Source organism: Etheostoma spectabile, chromosome 23 (genome assembly GCF_008692095.1).
Source record: "Etheostoma spectabile isolate EspeVRDwgs_2016 chromosome 23, UIUC_Espe_1.0, whole genome shotgun sequence".
Lineage (NCBI taxonomy): Eukaryota > Metazoa > Chordata > Actinopteri > Perciformes > Percidae > Etheostoma > Etheostoma spectabile.
Genome location: NC_045755.1, coordinates 11,413,658 through 11,433,568, shown reverse-complemented (window position 1 = coordinate 11,433,568; position 19,911 = coordinate 11,413,658). Strand labels below are relative to the sequence as shown.

Here is a 19,911-nt window from a genome sequence, read left to right as displayed (position 1 = left end):
ACACTTAACTTTGATGTCAAGTAGGGGCCACAAAATCTTCCCGCGAATGGGCCCCAATGGCCCCCGGGCCGCGAGTTTGAGACCCATGTACTACATGAACATAATGAAAATAATACAAGGGATGGAATTTATAGAATTACTTTTTTTAACTAGCTGGTTGTATCAGCAACTATTTGTAGAAAAAAATTTGTTTAATTCATTTTTAAACCAAGTTTGTGAGGGTTCCAGATTTTCTTTTCGTTTACATGAATTAATGTGATGTTTACTCAAAATTATCATGGTGTTGCATCATATTAGATATTTCTCTGGCGCTGTTATCTTTGTGTATTATAATTTGCTGTGTTTCAATTTAAAATGTTCTTAATTATTCATCTATTGCCAAAAAATTGAAGTGTGATTGGACATAAAAAAAAAACGGATGTTCATTAGTTTCAGGTTCTTTCCATCTTTTAATAAGTGTATGTCTAAATATTTCACTTTTAAGTTTTAAAGGAATTGACATATGAACATCTGTACAGTGGTTCAAATTTGTTCAGGTTAAGCTCAGACTACACGGTAGATGCCCTGGAGAGAATAAAAATCATATGCAAAGCTTTTCCAATTACTGGTTTTTCCTATAAGAAAAAAACGGTATAATTTGTGAACTGAATGATGTGAAATTCATAATAAAAAAAGTCACAATGAGTTACAATCCTGTAAGCAACCAGTTTGATCAAAACATGTTAAAGTCGATTACAAGAGTAGTTTGTAATCTTGTTGGCGAGTTTCAGTAAATCCTTATTGGATTTAAATAGTGAGGTTATTAACTGTTTTCATTTTGGAGGACAAACATCACTTTTCAATACAGTATATTCTGTAAAAGCATTGTGTAACAGATCTGTAATGTCAATCCAAAAGTGGTAATCAAATTCTGATGTTAAACTGAATTTTGAGTTTTTTGCAGACCCTTGCATCTTTTGATTTCTTCCAGACATCGTCACTGGATGATGATGATGGGCCACGGCATTTTGTTGTGCCTCGCGTTGGTTTTTCTTGCCTAGGCGATGAACCGTGTCAACCGATTCCCAGAGTTTATCTACCGCCACTGGAAAAACCCTGGTAAAAATGCTAAATACTACTTCACTTGTAACTTAATTTTCTTAGATCTTATCTCCTCTTGTGTTTTGCACTCTACTAGTTCAGTTCAGCCGAAGAGCTGTTTTCTTTTGTCAGAGACTCCACATGTCTCTGATATTTTCCAATTTCCTCTTTGTTTTTTTCTGCAGCTTGTGTGTTAGCCTCTTTGCGGAGGACAAATCTCTTGAGACTCACGTCTTCCTCAACAAATCTCTTGATTACTGCTTGAATGGCTTCCTAAATGTCTTTATTGCTAATTCCGCCATCATGCTTTCTCAGGCTTTTTGGGCCTTTGGTGTCAGGTGCATGTCATCCTTTATCTCTCTGTCGTAATGTCCTGCCATCTTTCTACTCACAGGTAATTGAGGCATTAAATGCCATAAAACAATTCATATTGAGTAATCGAGTAAAGTTAATTTTTTACTTTTCCCAAAACAAGTAGTTGCTAGAAACTGGTTTGTTTGAGTTCAGTAAAGAAGCCTAAACTAATCAGAAAACAACACACTATGTACAGGCGTTTTGGTGACAACCTTTTGCATGTTTAATCCGACATTCAGTATATCAACAGCAGTCTTGACCAAAACCAGTATTTTCCTAAAGTTCCACCTCTGTACATGTTGCCTTTTATGCTCTGACCTGCATATTGTGTTGGATGCCATGCTACAAAAGGTAGGTGTTAACAATTTTGAACACCAAAAAACAAGTACCACTTGACCTTCTAATGAGTCAAAATGTAAGTCTCATACTAATCATCATCTTCCTAATCTCATGTAGACATGGCCTCAGCCAGCAGCCTCCTGTGTGAAGAACAACTCCTGTGTTCAATCTGTCTGGATGCATTCACGGAGCCTGTCTCTACTCCATGTGGACACAACTACTGCAAGGCTTGGATTCTACTCTTGGAGGAAAAGAAGGAGTGAACACTGTCATTTTATGTTTTGATCACTGCATGTGAAACCCATTGACTACAGGGCTTATATTCCGCTATTTTCTTTTTTTTTAAATGCAAGCTTTCTTGGAGGCCAATTTCATCTGGCATGTCAAACATATCTGATAAATGAGCTTCAAAACCAGGCGTTTGATATGTGTGTACCATGCATATGATATGTATTGTACGGCTTAATAAAAGTGCATTTCTTAAAGTTTTGCTTCTCAAATGTTTGTTTTTGTGTTTTGCTGTTTCCCCAGATTACATTAATTGAGTTCTGCTGGGGTGTCAACTGCCTTGCTCACAGGGAAATGTGTTCTGTTATGATTGATAAGGGGTCCTTTTAGTCTAGAGACGTGTCTTTGGCCATGTAAGTCTATAGCAAAAAAAGTATTTGGTCCCAATGGCGTCACGTGACGGACACGGAAGTTGTTATTTCACCGTTTGTTCCCTTTGTATATTCATGGTTTGGCCATTTTGTCAAATGGACTTCAAAGCCCAGCGCAATTCGATGGATGCTAAATCGGATCCGCTAGATGTGTTTACGTCATGGACGTGCCTCGGGGCCCGCCTTATTCTGCCTCTGATTGGCTTACCCAAGTATTGCTTAACCAATCCCCACTCCTTATGCCCAAACCCCATACGTAAACAATTTTCAGATGAGATTTAGGATCCACAGCGCACCTCCTGTGCCTGTAGGGCGAATCACGCTATAGCACGTAACCGCCTACACATAGAATGCGTTTCAATCTGTCGACTATTTCTCAAGAAATGAAAGTAAATGCCTAAAGTGGACCCTCCCCCCCTCCCTACACGTCAGTTTCCACAGACAACAGACTTCTCGGCAGGTAAAGTTAATGTCCCCTACTTTGAGCTAAAATAACTTCAAAAAATCTAATAAACTGTGTCGAGATGATCAAACAAATAGGCTATAATAACAATAAATTAACCTGTGTCCCAATGCTAAACTATCTGGGCTGTTTCACCGTGGCAGGGCAGGGTCCCTATTTCCTGTATTAAATCAGATCGACGACTATTTACAAATGTCATGATTTTATTGATAAATTCTAATTTACACCAAATGTTATTTTCCTCCTTAACTGCACGGATTCCCATCAGCGTGCGAGACAATTAATTTAATAGGTCACGCTGCATGTTAGTAAGACCATACCTTAAATCTATTTGTGGACTCTGAATTTTTTCCTTTTAGTCATCGTAAGAGTAATAATCCGTCCTAAAATGCTCATATTGGTTAGATCATTGCACTGAAGCTATAATACTGGAGCTCTCAATGTACACTGCTGTGACGACAATTGCAGTCTAATTTGACTGCATGTTTGCATTGTAAGAAGAAATACAATGGAGTTGATATAACACATCATTATGGTCTAGAGAGGTTAAGGCATGGAGCTTGTTGCATGTTATCCTTGCTCCTTTTATCTCATTTACTGACTATTGACTAAAGAACATAGTACCAGTTTGTTTTTAAGAAGAGTACCTATGAGTTCTTTGTTATCTCTCAGAATAACAAGTGAATGTAAATGGCCTGCCTTCATATAGACTTAGACTTCTCTTTATTGATCCTTTTGGGATGACTCCCACGAGGAAATTGAAAATTCCAGCAGCAGTTTTAGCAAGAAAAAAAAAAAAGATAAAAAAGACAGTATAAAGACAACAAAATAAAAGTATCAGTAATAATAATAACAAAAAGAACATTTGTCAAATAAAGATAAAAAAAGACCATAAATTATTATCAAAGTGTCAGTGTTGAGTCCAGTGTTAAAGTGTTAAAGTCGTAAAGTGACCAGGTATTAATGTAAGTCCAGGTGTGTGTGTTTGTGTATTTATGTATGTAGGCGTATTGTCCTCTCTGCCCTATTTCCTCCTCCCCCCGAGTGAGGAGTTGTACAGTCTGATGGCACGAGGGACAAAGGAGTCCTCGAGTCTGCTGGTCCGACACTTGGGAAGGAGCAGCCTTCCACTGAACAAGCTCCTCTGGGTGCTGAGGACGGTGTGCAGGGGGTGGCTGGCATTTAGTAACGTCCAGCAGTTTGTCCAGTGTCCTCCTCTCTGCCACCGTCACCAGTGAGTCCAGCTTCATGCCGACCACAGAGCCGGCCCGCCTGATCAGTTTATCCAGCCTGTTATATAGCACTCTCCTAGTCTTAACAACTGCTCAAAGTGCTTTTACATGGGACCATCGCCATTAGCACACATTCATACAATGGGGGCCGAGGTTGCCGTACACAAGGTTTTTGCTCATCAGATAAACATTCACACACTTGCACACAACCATGGTGCAGCATCGGGAGCAATTCTCGGTTCAGTGTCTTTCCCAAGGAAACTTGGCTGACCAACCTTCCCGATTGGTAGATGATGACCTGAGCCACAGCAACCCATCAAAGTTTTCAGAAATTGGTTTTTAAATTGGCTAGAGTTCAATAAAGAGTAATCCAAAAATCACTGCAAACAACACAGAATCTACAGGTGTTCTGGTGACAAGCTGTTTCACATTGAATCCAACCTGCAGTATATCTACAGCAGCATACTATATTTTTCTTAAATATAGTCTAAGAAAAAACTATATTTTCCAAAGTGTCACACCTCTGCACAACGTGCTGCCCTTATGCTTTGACCTGCATATTGCGTTGTTACAAAGGGAGGGAAATGGTAGTCAGAAATGTAAGTCACCCACTTGATTTATACATTTTGGGGTTTTACATTGAACATCCTAATCATCAAATCTTTTCCTCTCATGTAGACATGGCCTCAGCCAGCAGCCTCCTTTGGGAAGAACAACTCCTGTGTTCAATCTGTCTGGATCCATTTAAGGACCCTGTCTCTACTCCATGTGCACACAACTACTGCAAGGCTTGTATCACAGGGTACTGGGCCAGCAGCGGCCAGATACAGTGTCCCCTCTGTAAGAAGAAGTTCCGCAAAAAGCAACAGCTTCAGGTCAACACAGAGTTCAGAGATATGGTTGAGCATTTCAACAACGTGAGGTTGAGGGGGGACAAAGACATCCTTGCCAAACCAGGGGAGGTGCCCTGTGACATCTGCCTTGAGCCGAAGCTCAAGGCCCAGAAGACGTGCCTGGTGTGTTTGGCGTCGTACTGCCAGCCTCACCTGGAGCCTCATCAGAGAGTCAAAAGCCTTAAGAAGCACCAGCTGATCGACCCTGTGTCAAACCTGGAGGACAGGGTGTGTGAGCGGCACGACAAGATGTTCGAGCTCTTCTGTCGCAAAGACCAGATGTGTGTTTGTTTCATGTGCTTAAAAGACAACCATGCAAGGCATGAAGCCATCCCACTAGAGCGTGCGTTCAAAGAGAGGAAAGTTGAGCTGGGCTATGTGATGTCAGAGATAAAAATGATGGAAAACACTAAATCCATGCATCGGCACTCCTGTCCTATCTAAGATAGTCAGAGTCTGGCCCACAAATTGTCCTTCAGATATTCTTCCCTCACGTCTTTTAAAGGACGTTTTAATACTGTCGGGTCCATCATTCTTATTTAATAAAACATGTCTGAGTACAGGTTGTGTCCCAGCTGCTTTTAAACAGCTGTAGTGCAGCCTCTTATCAAAAATCTGATCTGGATCCAAACGTTCTCTCTAACTTTAGGCCTATTTCCAAACTACCTTTTCTCTCGAAAGTGCTGGAGAAAATAGTCTTGAACAATACAAACATTCCCATAACCATGGCATCCAGGAAAAGTTCCAATCGGCTTTAAACCACGGCATAGTACAGAAACCGCACCTTTAAGGGTTTTTAATGATCTCATTTTAACAGTGGATTCAGGCAACTCTGCTGTGCTGGTGCTTTTAGACCTGACTGCCGCCTTGGATACCGTGGATCACACAATCCTTGTATCTCGCCTTGAACACTGTGTAGGTATCAAAGGTATTGTCTTGAAATGGTTTCAGTCATACTTGACTGATAGGAGCTTCTCTGTTCATTTAGCTGAACACTCATCGTCAGCTGCTCCTCTTACCTGTGGGGTCCCTCAAGGCTCTATTCTGGGCCCTATCCTATTTTCACTGTACATGCTGCCACTGGGTTCTATTTTTCAGAAACATAACATCTCCTATCATTGTTTCGCTGATGATGTCCAAATATACTTGCCAATGAAATCTATAACCAAAGAGTCTGTGCAGCCATTGTTTGACTGCTTAAAGGAGGTAAAACCTGGATGGATGTAAACTTCCTCACTCTAAACGATAATAAAACAGAATTTTGGGAGCCCTTCAGCCTCCCAAAATCGATCCACTATAAAAAATCTTGGTGTTATTTTTGATACCTCCTTTACTTTTAGCAAACAAATCAGTGCAGTTGTCAAGACCAGTTTCTTCCAGTTAAGACTTCTAGCTAAAATAAAGGCCTATCTTCCTTTGAAAGACCTTGAAAAAGTAATTCATGCTTTTATCAATGTTCGGCTGGATTATTGTAACTCTCTATATATGGGCCTACCCCAGAAATCTTTAAATCGGCTCCAGCTAGTCCAAAACGCAGCTGCTCGCCTTTTAACTAAAACAAAAAAACAGGAACATATAACACCAGTCCTGGCCTCCCTCCACTGGCTACCTGTCCGTTACAGGATAGATTTTAAGATCTTGTTGCTTGTTTTTAAGGCCTTAAATGGTTTGGCGCCATCTTACCTGGCTGATCTCTTATGCCACCATTCTCCAGTCAGAACGCTGAGGTCGTCAAACCAGCTGCTCTTGGACGTCCCAAGATCGAAGCTAAAAAACAAGGGCGATAGAGCCTTCGCAGTGGGCGCCCCCACCCTATGGAACAACCTCCCCATGCATATTAAAGCGGCACAGTCCTTACAAACATTTAAATCACTGCTTAAGACGCACCTGTTTGCTGTGGCTTTTAACCTCGTAACTTGGATTGAGTATTTTAAAGTGTTGTTTGTCTCCCTGTGATGTATTTGGTTGGAGTGATTTTACACTTGTTATTTGTGTATTTGATACTTACCCTTTCAGCACTTGGTAACTGCTGTTGTTTTTAAATGTGCTATAGAAATAAAATTGACATTGACATTGACAAGAAAGAGTTAGAGAAAGAGATAGCAGACATATCTGAGGTTTTCACTGCTCTGGTGGTCTCTCTGCAAAGAAGCCAGGCTGATCTGATCAGAGTGATCCAGGAGAAGCAGAAAGCAGCACAGAAGGAGGCTGAAGACTGCATGACACAGCTGGAGCAAGAAGTCGCTGAGTCGAGGAGGAGAAGATCTGAAATAGAGAAACTTTTACAAACAGAGGACCACCTGCACCTCCTGCAGAGCCGTCCATCTCTCCTCTTCCATGACCACACTGAGGACCTACTCAGCCCCCTGTCTTACTCCACCTCTCCATTGACATCCGACCTCAATGACATCAGTCGGCAGAGTTTTGTGGGGATGGTGATAAAAGCAGTGGCTCATATGGAAAAGAAAATCAGTAATGAGATGGAGATGGTTATCCATGAGGTCAGGCTATCTGATGGTTGTGATGCAGCTGAGAACGTGATGACGGATGAGTTTGTTAAAGAAGCGTGGACTCCGCCGCAGGACAAATTGATGATGGTCCAGCAGTGTAATGCGGTGGATGTGACTCTAGACCCCTACACAGCCAATTCCAAACTTGAAGTGTCTCAAGATGGGAAACAACTGAGATTCGCTGGAGGTCTACCGTCTTGTACTGCTTTATTTGGTAGAAGTTTTGTACGACAACCCTTTTGTTCTTGGGAAAGAGGGTTTTTCCTCCGGCAGGTTCTACTATGAAGTCCGGGTCATTGCAAGTAAAGGCTGGCTCTTGGGAGTGGTCAAAGAGTCCATTAACAGGGAGATATTATTCTTTCCCACCCCTAAGGAGGGCGGCTGGACAATCATTCACATCTATAATCCAATATCCCAGGTCCACGAGGAAAACTTTGCTAATAATTTTAGTAATGCTCCCCTGTACCTGAGGCAAAGGTCCCAGACAGTTGGTGTGTTTGTCGATTACGAGAAGGGAGAGGTCTCCTTCTATGACGTGGAAAACAGGACTCTGATCTACTCCTACACGGGATGTGCCTTCATGGAGACCCCACCTGCACAACAAGATGTTCTCTATTCTATGGCTGCCACATCTTTAAGTAGCAAACCAAAGCTCTACCCTATTTTTGGCATCTTTGAAAATGATTATGACAACATGCTCGTTATCACTCCTGTAGTTTGAGCAAGTGGAAGTCTTGCATACAGCAGGGGAAGGGAATGAGTAATTTGTACCGAAAGGTTTTCTCATTTCAGATCATTTCATCTTTCTCAGGTTTTTTTTTGTATTAAGTAATCGTGCACACACAATATTGGAATATACATTATATTTCTTATTTTTTATTAGTGAGAGTAGTTCTAGGAGTTGTATCACACATTACAAAAAAACAAGAACACTTTGTAAATCATAGTTTTGGATTTAATTCTTAGCTTTTTTGTTTTTCTAGCCATATTACGAAAACAGTCAGATTTGACAGTTCAAGTCAAGTCAATTTTATTAATATCACAAACTCTAAAAGAATCCCCCCCCCCAACAAACCTTAAGAAGGGAAAAAAAATGAAAGAAACCTTAGGATGAGCAGACGAACCGAAATGCAATTGATTTTGTGCACAGAATATTCAAAATGACAGTATAGACAATCAAAAACATGGAATGTAAACTTATATGACACCAAAGTTGGTGATTTGGTTCATTTCAAATTGTGGACAAAGGTAAAAGATAGATTAGTTGTGTACTACATTTACACACTCGTTGGAATACCTGCATCTGTCCAGGAGGTGGCACCATTGTTTGACCAGTGTCCTGGTCTGGTTCTCAAAGATGCTACCGTAGAAACGATAACCAGGAGTAGACGATGGCATCAGAGGAACCTAAACTGTTTTTGATTTGTAGGTTTAAGATTCGTCCACCTACAGAAAAATTAATCTTTGTAATCATTTTGATAACAGATTAAAAAAATGATGTACTTCTGCTTCTCAAATGTAAATATCTGCTTCCAAACAAGTTAATTTAGCCTACTATTAAATTTACAAGTGCTCTTTTTTTCTCATAAGACAGGCTTAGAGTTTTTTTTATACCTTGTTGGACGGCGGGGAGGCACAACGTCATTCCATCACAAACTAAATATATCACACCCACAGTAGATGTCACAACATCACGTGACACTTCTGAAGATGACTGCAGAGTCAGCAGCTGAAACTGTCAAGGTAAGACAAAAAACTTTAAGCCTGTCTTATTAGAAAAAAGAGCACTTATGAATATCTGCTTGTTTTCTCAAGCACATACAGTATATATAATAGTAAACTAAATATATTTTGGTTTTGAACTGATGGTTGAACAAAACCAGCTACTTTAATATGTTAATGTGGGCTTCACGAAATTGTGATGGACACTTTTGAACGTTTTTATTAACTTGATTAATTAAGTTGATTAAGTAATCAACTGGGTTAACATTTCACATTACTCCACCTGCTTTATGCTATGTATCAATACTTTTGTTCATCAGTGACTTCTTGGAATTCAAGTATACAATTGTGAGCATATAAAACGTGCTCTTTTATGATTTGATTACCGTGAAACCCATTGACTTCAGGGTCCACATTCCACTCATTGCACTTTTGAATACGAGCTTTCATTGCATGCCAAGACATCTGGCATGATTGACCAGAACATCCATCCATCTTCATCCACTTATCCGGTATTGGGTTGTGGGGGCAGCAGCTCCAGCAGAACATATCTGTTAAAAAAAAAGCTTTAAAACCAGGTGTTTGATATGTGTGTACTATGCATCTGATATGTAGTATATTGCTTAATACAAGTGATCTTTGCTGGTTTTTTTCCACTTTTCTTAAATTACATTGATTGAGCTCTGTTGGGGGGGTCAAGTGCCTTGCTCATGGGCAACGTGTTCTGATTAGAAAAGGGGTCCTTTTAGTTTTTTTGTCATTAAACAACTAAAAGCCACCAGTAAAAGTTTACACTGATCAGGTTAGCAGAGACATTACAGAAGGGCGCGCTGGTCTACCACTCCTGGAGTTTTCCTCTCAAGGGGAACTTTAGCCAGCAGACTATTTATACCGCAGCTGTCTGACTGACTGGCGCCCTGGGAACTGGGACACGTGTGTGTGTGTGTGTGTGTGTGTGTGTGTGTGTGTGTGTGTGTGTGTGTGTGTGTGTGTGTGTGTGTGTGTGTGTGTGTGTGTGTGTGTGTGTGTGTGTGTGTGTGTGTGTGTGTGTGTGTGAGTGAGTGTCTCCGTCTGACAGATTTCGTTAGGATGATGTACATGTAATTGTGTGTGAGAGAGACAGGGAGGCAGAGAAAGAGACCTGGGAAGCCAGGGTGACCAGCCATGAAATATGCCACATACTGTATGTAGGTCATTTACTCATCAAACACAGACTGACTTGGAAGTGTAGAACAGGAAATCGGTCCAATGAATGGATGCAGAAAGGACTTACAGTATAAGCATCACACTAAAAAAAAAAAAAGGAAAAGTGAGATCTTCTCAAGATGTAAGAGTGAGGAAATTAAATAACTAATTATAAATGATTGAATAATGAATTTAATGTTACCACAAATCAAATGTGCTGAGTGCGATACAGGGTTGGGGTTAAAAGGACTCAATGGCTATGACATTTATGAACTTGAGAGGTATTTTATTGAATCATATAAATCCTACATCTTCTACAAGCTTCTGACCACGGTTTGTATCAAACCCAGTCATCATCTCATAAACAAATGAACAGAATAAAAATAACAATTTACAGAGTATCTTTGTATGATACATTTCATATCACTTTTTACAGTACTTCTACACCACCATAATTCATAGGGAAGCGTTTATTTATTTAAAAGCCACTTACAAATTAAGGTTTTACACACAAACAATACATTGGTCTTCTGAAATAGTGTTTATCCTTATAGAGCAAATGAGCCAAGATTGTATAATAATAGTTAAAAGTCAGCTCAATCAACTAGGCATACAAATAAAAGTCAACGGGGTCATTTTTCTGCATTAATAATTTTATTATTATAGTAGGGTCTCTATAGTAATAATTGATATAAATGGTATGTAGGCTACTATTACATTAATAATAATCAAAACAGGACTTTTACTTGTACAGGAGTTTTTTTAGTGGGGTCCTACTACTGTTATCAATAAGTAAAGGATATGAATACATCCTCTAATTAGCAAGTTATTAAACATGGATTTTACCTGCTGAATTACATCACCCGTTATCCATATAAAATGCTGACACATTGTTTTACAGGTTATAAAATTAAGGATTTATAAGATAAAATATGACAATTAATAAACGGACAATGGATTATTGATAATTATGGATTAGCATGTACGCGACTCAGTTGGAAGACAAGGGGGAGGAGGGGTCGTCTGCGTCTCGGGGGCGCGCGCTGCACCGTCGTGACGTCACGGGAGCGCCCGAACAGTGGGGAAGCCACCAGTGGTAGAGCTGGCAAAGACGGAAAGGAGGGAAAGAGACAGAAGAGATAATAGACAGGAGCGATACGAGACAGGAAGACAAGCCCCCGAAAGAGAGCGTTTCACCTCGGCTGTTACGTTACGAAACGTCACTTTAAGGTTTGACAGCAGCGAAATAACTGAAGAGATGTGACTGGCCTTCTTTTGCACAGAGCTTATTTCACAACCGAGGGCAGTAGAGTAAACAGCCGCAGTGAGTATTGGAAGTTAGCTGGCAGTCTTGAGTGTGACGTGCGTATACACATGCATGTTTTATTACACAGGCCTACGTGTGTGTGTGTATGTGTTGTAGACATGTTGGCCACTTCTCGGTCAACCTCACATGTGTGTCGTTTGTGTGCCTCGTCACAGTCACGTTGGTTTGTGGAATAAAAAGAACACCAGCGATAACATGACTAAAATGTGATGCCTGCTTTGAGGTGTGAGACCTTCGGCGGGGCTCTGTTATATTTCCGCCCGGTGGGCAACAGCAGCGGACGTGTTTCGGCCAGACTTCATGATACATCACGATAGTCATCATGATACATTTTGTATTTGTGTGGTCGACAAATGACAATGCGAGCCCATTCAACAAGGCGTCCTCTAGTTTTGTTCAACAAATCAACCTTTTAGGCTCCCCCGGAGTAATAAGCTAATAATATGTCTTGTATGTACCTCTAAATGCGATTATCAATCTGTTCACTGTGTTGCAGGCTGCAGAAGTGCTGCTGACAGCCTTGTGGTTTCTTCAAAGCTAGCCAGCTATCATAATCCTATAATATTAGTTTACAGTTTATATGGTGTTATCACTAATATTCCCTTATAAGACTTAAAGTGTGCCTGTGGTAGTCAATATAAGTTTCATCTCTTGCTATAATTCCCATGGGGACTTTTAGTTGTGTCAACTTCTTTATGCCGGTTGTTTGGGATCTGAACTCTAAGGAACAAATATGTACGTTAATAGTGTTATTAATGCTACCTTAGTTGCACAGGATTGTCAACAGCAACGTCTTGCCAGCTGGCCAATTGCACGCAAAGCCGAGACCAAGCAACGTGTAAACGACTGGGTAACAACATCTTTACAAACCTAATAAATCGGAGCAAAACATGGAACCGATAGGACGTGTTGCTGAAGACTGGGAGGTTAAATCGGCTGTGTGTGTGTGTGTGTGTGTGTGTGTTTTGTGTGGGTGTGTGTGTGTGTGTTGCAAGGGGGTGTTCCGCCCACAGCTCTATTTCTTTGCACCGCTCCTCCTCCGGGAACGTCAGGGAACTGAGCTGCTTCCTTCCACTGAGATTGTTGTAAACACTAGACATTTTTAAATGTCCAGGCTCTGATTAACTTAACCTCAGTCTGAGTCTGGGGGAACGTTGCTCTACTGGGGGGTTTCTTTTGTTTAGAATTTGTTTGAATTTGTTTCTAAATTTATTTACTTGAACTTCAGATTCCTAATAAACCTTTGTGCCTTTGAGCCGAAGAGCCTTCTGACTCCTGTCTCCATGCTTAACATCAAAGGTGCAAACTTTTGACTTAAGGACATGAGGAACTTAACTTGACAAAGACAGTATCTCTTTCAAATTATTCCCAGAACTCACTTTTATCACAAGACCATAATTGTTCATGCCTTGTTTATTATTTATGTATTCAATTTGTTTCATCATTTTGCCAGTGGAAGGATTTATTTCTACACCCTTAGATAGATAGATAGATAGATAGATAGATAGATAGATAGATAGATAGATAGATAGAGGGTGTTTAAGTCACCTTCCCAACTCGCTTCATCCTTATTTAATCTGGCAAATTGACTGTATGAGCACATTCCTTTTTACAGGAGCAGCCTGGGGGAGTTTCAATCTCACTTTCTCTTCCATTAACTACTACACACACTCATGAATTAGTTTTGTGCTTCCCTGCCTTTTGTGTTAATTGTCGGGTCTCAACGGTACATTTTCCATATTTGCTATGTAGGCAGCAGCCAAGATTAGATAAGTGTGCGGTGTGTTTGCATGTGCATGACATCAGTGTACTTTTTGTGCAACAGCGTGTCTGTGTGTCTGTGTGTGTGTGTGTGTGTGTGTGTGTGTGTGTGTGTGAACGTCTGATTGTTGTATGCGCATTTTGTTTGCCCAGCCTGCATCTCAGATTAATTTCCTGTGGTACACAATAGACTGGAGCTGATGCTATCTGCCTCTTATCAGCGTTGTGCTTTCCAGTGTCTGAACCATATGATATGTCTTATCGCTGCTAGGACTGGTGTGTACAGAATGAATTTACAAGGAGCACAGTCACTCTGGTGAGCCAAAATCTGTATCTTGCCCAGACATCTTCTGCCTAATATTTTCTCTCAAGTGTAATTGGGTCGCTCAGTTAATTGAAGAAAAAAACACCATGGTAGTTTTGGCTATTTCAGTAGGTAGCTTGCAGGATTAGTTGTTTTTTTCTCTTTGAAGGAAAGGTGTGGCTCTCAGTCTGAAAATCTCTCTAAACCAAAAATCAAGTTTTACAAGTGACAAAACATGTTTTCATTATTGAAACTGTGGTCTTTTAAAGCAACAATAGAGAACTTTTTGTAACTTAAAATAATGTTTCCAAAATCGTTTCAGTGGTTCAGCAACTTGTAACAGCGTGAACAGCCCTTCTGCATTCGCTTTGCGGCTCTCTACCGTCTATAACCGCGCTATGCAAGTTTGCCAGATCAGGTAGCGGATCTGTAGTTCTAATGAGACATAATGGGACAATTACGCTTCCAACCTGTAGGACGGTCGAAGTGGGAAAAGTTACACAGTGTTGCTTTAATTCCTCTATACATTTCCACATACATCCTGTAGAAATTACTTTGGATGTGTTGCAATTCAGTTAAAAATTAAAAAATCAGCACAAAACTATCATTTTGATTTGTCAACAATACCAAGTTCTAACATGGAGACCAACTGTGTTTGCATGCAAAACTAAGCCAAACCACTAATAACATGTTACCCAAAACCAAACGGCATCATTGCATGAGCTATGCATTACACAGCAGTGCTAAGTGAGTCCTAGTAAGCCCAAATACACCACAAAGAAAAGACAAACTGCCCTGAGACATTTTGGACTTTGGATAGAAAAGATGAAAGTGAAAATCCTTCACTTAACTTGGCCATGCAAACGCAAGAATTGCATCTATTTATCACACTTCTTTTGACTTAAAACACTTTTACAACAAATACAAAATAATTTACATAATAAACAATATGTTAGAACAGTATTTTAAAATTGGGTAGTGTAGCCTATTATTGGCATTCATCAGGCTTGCACAACACAATTAACCAGGATCACTTTATAGGAATCTTTACTGTCTGCGTGTGACACTACATTGTGTGTGGTACTACATTTTCTTTAGGATTTGATGCAACTCGTCCTCGTATGCCAGCAGCATGTCTTTCCCGCTCCAGTTTGTTTTTGTTTCTGTGTCAGCCAGTTTCTTATTTATTCATCTCTTTTTGTATATTCATGCGTTACACATATATTCAATTGCTATTAATTTAACACAGCAATTGCCACAGGAGATTCAAGATTCAAGATATTTATTTGTCATATGCACAGATTTTACACCATGCAATGAAATTCTAAAGTTTGCAACGTTTCCCACAATATAAAAATGTACACAATATACACACAATATATTTAAAAGATTCAGGTATAAAATTGCATGCAGCAGCAAGACATTAAAAACATTATAAAAAGCATATGCATTGAACAAATGCAAACATTCACAGTGTAGTGCAAACAGTGATTAGATTGCGAGTAAAAATGTCAGTAGACTGAGTCGTTCAACAGCCTGATGGCCTGTGGATAAAAACTGTTTTTAAGTCTGGATGTTCACTCAAATCCAATATTTAAAGATTAAACATAAACATTACACATTGCATACATATTACAAACATTAACATCACATTAATGTAAATCTGAGAGATAAATAAGCGCATGGGATGACACATGAGCTGCCACACAGTCTTGTTTTTATTTAGTATTTACTATGTAGTAATAGTAATACTATTGAGGTTAAGATAATTTAGCTCCCCTTTGCCCTCTTTAGACAAATAACAATCTGATTTTCAGAGAGTTAATGTTATCATCATGATAAAGCAGCTGTGAATGTTAAAAAAGCTGACTGTGGTGAACCATGGGTCATCCACTTAAATCTTCAGACAGATTAGCTTCAGAGTGAGTACGGCTCTCCCCTTCAGCTGGACTGTCGAGTTGAAATGTGTTACCCCAGACAGCACCAGGGAGTCCTTTCCAGCAGCATCATATCGCAGCGAGCCTGACAGGAACAGAAAGTAATGGTGAATAATAATATTCAAGATGAGTATAATGTGTTTTTATGAGCCTCGATCCCCGGGCGAGACACAAACTTTGTAAAATTCAGCACTCACACTGATACACCAGCCGGCTATGTAGAGTGTGTGTGTGTGTGTGTTGCATTGTGTGTGTGTTGCATTGCATTGTGCAGTGTGACAGATGGATGTGTGGTTGTCACATAAAGAGAACATGCCGAACACCTTCAGGAATGCTGATGGAGAAGGAGAGTGGGAGGAAGTGAAAGCATCAAGGAGACAAGGCAGCGTCAGAGAGGGAAGGGAGGGATTAGAGGGAGGAGACGACGATGGGAAAAATAAATGGATGTGTTATTAGGTAACTGTTTGCTAACAAGTTTGCCCTATTAATATCCCAATGTAGTTGAAGAATTTACGAGTATCTTTTTTCTTTGTAAATTTGTTGTGAAAATTACTAACTTGAACTCATTTTTTCTGCTGTGCCAGCACGTACTGAACACCCACCGACACAAGTACAAGTACAGGACATGGCATTCAACCACGGAGACTTCCTTGGTATCCTAGTGTGATGTTGTAGGGTTGTGTGAGGCTTAAGACAACATTGTGTGTGTGAGGAAGGAGTGTGTGGAGGAAAGACGAGACATGCAAAATGGCTGTTAGTAACAGTACAGGGAGGCAGTGGATCAAATAAAGGGCGTTGTGTGTGCTGATGTTTCCTGTGGAGAAAATGGGGATGAGCCTGTTTCAGGATTTGTTCCAGTAGGTATTGTGGTTATAGTAGAGCATTTTGTGGTTGGATGATTGCGATACAGCATATAAAAAGGGAGCTAAGGTGAAAGTGCAATTGTATTGTAATTGCTCCAGTCTTATTGGATAACAATCCATTTTTTGTGATTGGAGTTGAAAGGAAAAATTAGGTATTCGATTGATTGACCGATAATTAAACAGTGGCAATATTGACAATTGATTTACTTTCTTTAAAAAAGCAAAAATGGCGAGAATTTCCTGGGTACAGCTTCTCAAATGTGAATATTTTCTGGATTTCATCGTCTTCTATATTAGCTGAACATTGTTGGGTTTTAAACTGTAGAATATTTGATAACAAAAATGAAGGTTATTTGCGGCACTTGATACGGTCACAACTGCCGTACCAGGACATCCTTTGCACAGTGGTACATCAAATAGGAATACACAGCAATACAGAATATACATGAAATAATAGGATATACTATAAGAACAAATAATTTAAAATATATACAAGTTGGGAATAAAAATAAAAACTGTTTAACCATTATTGATAAAGCTGTATAAACCTATTGTGTAAGGTGAACTTAGTGCAGTTGTGATGAAGTGTTAAAAAGTTGTATTGCCTGTGGTGGAAATGATTTCCTGTAGCGGTCTGTGTAACATTGTAGCTGTCGGAGCCTCTTAGAGAAGGTGCTCCTCTGTTGGACCAGTCTGGGGTGGAGAGGGTGGTCAGAGTTATCCATTATAGATAACAGTTTGTTCAGTGACCTCCTCTACACCCCAGCTTCAACAGCGTCCTGTTTGCAGCCGATCACGGAGCCAGCCTTCCTGATCAGTTTGTTCAGTCTGTTTGTGTCGCTGGCTCCGATGCTGCTGCCCCAGCAGATGGCGGAGGAGAACGGAGCGCTGGCCACAACAGACTGATAGAACATCTCCAACATTCGATCCTTCACATGTTGAAAGATCTCAGCTTCCTCAGGAAATAGAGTCTGCTCATCCCCTTCTTGTTAACAGCAGTGCTGTTGATTTTCCAAATCTTACTCGCTTATTTCAGGGTTATGAACAGCAGCAAACTCCATCTTTTAATAAAGACTGTGATATGGGGTTAAAAGCTATGAAAAATGGGACCTTAGACGATGATTTGTTTTGTCAAACTACTGTTTCCACAGTTTAACAATGAACTTTTATCAACTCTCAGTGTATCACTGTTCTAACAGATGTTTCTTACAGCAGCACCACATTGGTTTTTCACATTTTTGTGAAAGGTCAAGGATAGTCATATGCTTGTGTTTTCTTATCTCATGACGCCAACTGTGTCATAGGTGTGTTTGTTTGTGGGGTGGTTTCCAGTGGCATTGGTATTATTTGGAATAAAAAAAGTTTGCCAGAGTGGTAGGTTCATGTGATGTGAAAGCTTGAGGTCATTATTATTTTTCATCTGACTCTCAGTGCTGTGGGACACACTGCTGGTTTATTTTTGTGACCCTTAGACTGGAACTGAAGAGAACACACTATGGTGCGTGTTGTGGTTTCTAGGAGGTCTTCAAGCCAATAAAAATAAAAAGAAGTGTGTGTGTGTGTGTGTGTGTGTGTGTGTGTGTGTGTGTGTGTGTGTTTAGCTGTGTGATAGATTGGTGCCCAATGCATGCTGGGATAGGCTCCAACTCTGTGCAACCACAACAAGATAAGCAGTTCTGAAGTGGAAGGATTGTGTCTTTATTGACCTGTACCTCCTTCAGACTAAAGCTGGATGATATCTGTGTATGTTTGGCATTATAGGGAGAATTTGGACATAGCATACACATTAGGTACAGGCCAGCAGACACACCACACACACACACACACACACACACACACACACACACACACACCACCACACACTCATACTCACTCTCTATGTCTCTGAGGTATCATATTGGCCTCAAATGAAGCATTAGATGTTAGTGACAGGATCACTCACGGCCACTGAGCTGATGTCCATGCATGTTCATCTGTGAACGCGTCGTCTCTTCACATGTTTGTTTGCATGTGTATTGATTTATCTGTCTGGCTGTATGTGTTTTGTTTGGCTGATTGTGTAGATCTGCACATGTGCACAGTTTGTGCTCTGTGTGCACGTGTAAATGCATATACTGTATTGTATGTAACGGTGTGTGTGCCTGTGCTAGAGGCAGGATCCTGGCCTGTTTCTCTTCCAGGTGTGTGCTTTTGGCCTTAGGGGAGACACAGCAGATGGTCCCTCTTTGCATTTGAGAGACAGTGTGTGCGTGCGTGCTTGTGTATGTGCGTGTGTGCATGCGTGCCTGCGTGTGTGTGTATGTGTGTGTGTGTGTGTGTGTGTGGTTGTAACTGACTGGTTGTCAGTAACAGTTCCCTGGCCAAAGATCTGTGCCGGATCTGCGTTGGAAAAATACACTACTGCAGGGATGTTAAAGGCCAGGGTCGGGACCCAAAAAAAAGAGCAGATGATTTAAAGGGGTTGACCAAAAGGCTGCACAGTTAATCATACTTGAAATACTTTACTCTACTATTGTAGTTAGCAATTTGCAAGAGGCCACAAACAAACTTCTCAACCAGAAATGTGCACATTCTAGTTTTAAATATTCTCTTTCTATTAAAACTAGGCTGTATCTATCGCCCATCCAAAGTTTATGTATACTGTAATGATATCTGAATACTTGGAAACTTGGATTTTCGTTACCATTAAAGTGAACCTCCAGAACTTTTAAGTCTTATATATGTTGACTATTTATGAAGTGGTTTAGTTCACTTTAGGTCATTTTTGTAAGTAGACAGTGTGGATCAGATGGTGTGTCCAATAGGCCATGTGTCCACTGACCTGAGGATGACACTGTCTCCAAGGATACCCAAATAACTGAATTATGACCATTGACCAGCTGGCTATTCATTTTAAATAGCTGTAAATGTACTTTCCTTATCTGATACAGTAACTGTAACCCCTAAGGTTGCATATAATATTGTTTTTAGTATATTTACCTCACATTTCTACAATTCTACACTGACAACAAAGAGTCTGAAGCTTACTCCACCTTTTAAATGCTGCACGGTTGTTCATTATGTTCATAACATGTGAGAGTCAGGAATCATGGCAATTTTTTGTTGTTGCAAAAGACAGTAAACTGTTACTTATTACACCTTTTACATTTACTTTACAATGGAATCACATAGTTGATTATTTCCACAGCTGTGTAATTTACATGCTTTATTTGACCTGATTGACTTAACTATTTATAGTTAGTATAGTTATTTATCTCATTTAACACACACACACACACACAC

At 40.1% G+C, this 19,911-nt stretch overlaps 2 protein-coding genes across 19 annotated transcripts in view; both read left to right on the top strand.

Annotated features, from left to right (window-relative positions):
- Window positions 1–970: 970 nt before the first annotated feature.
- On the top strand, window positions 971–8,374 carry LOC116672862 (E3 ubiquitin-protein ligase TRIM21-like). The gene is given in 5 exon segments (XM_032504834.1): window positions 971–1,098; window positions 1,891–2,000; window positions 4,916–5,445; window positions 7,074–7,764; window positions 7,766–8,374. Coding segments are annotated over 5 exon segments (1,872 nt in total). The 5' UTR covers window positions 971–1,043; the 3' UTR covers window positions 8,252–8,374.
- A 3,119-nt stretch (window positions 8,375–11,493) lies between these two features.
- LOC116672840 (ELKS/Rab6-interacting/CAST family member 1) overlaps window positions 11,494–19,911 on the top strand; it is a 119,260-nt gene continuing 110,842 nt past the window's right edge. For 17 of the 18 annotated variants that reach the window (XR_004327657.1, XR_004327656.1, XR_004327655.1 and 14 more), the window contains exon 1: window positions 11,494–11,761. The gene's annotated coding sequence lies outside the window, so the exon portion shown is untranslated. The remainder of the gene's footprint in view (window positions 11,762–19,911) is intronic. The other variant, XM_032504765.1, reaches the window with a different exon arrangement.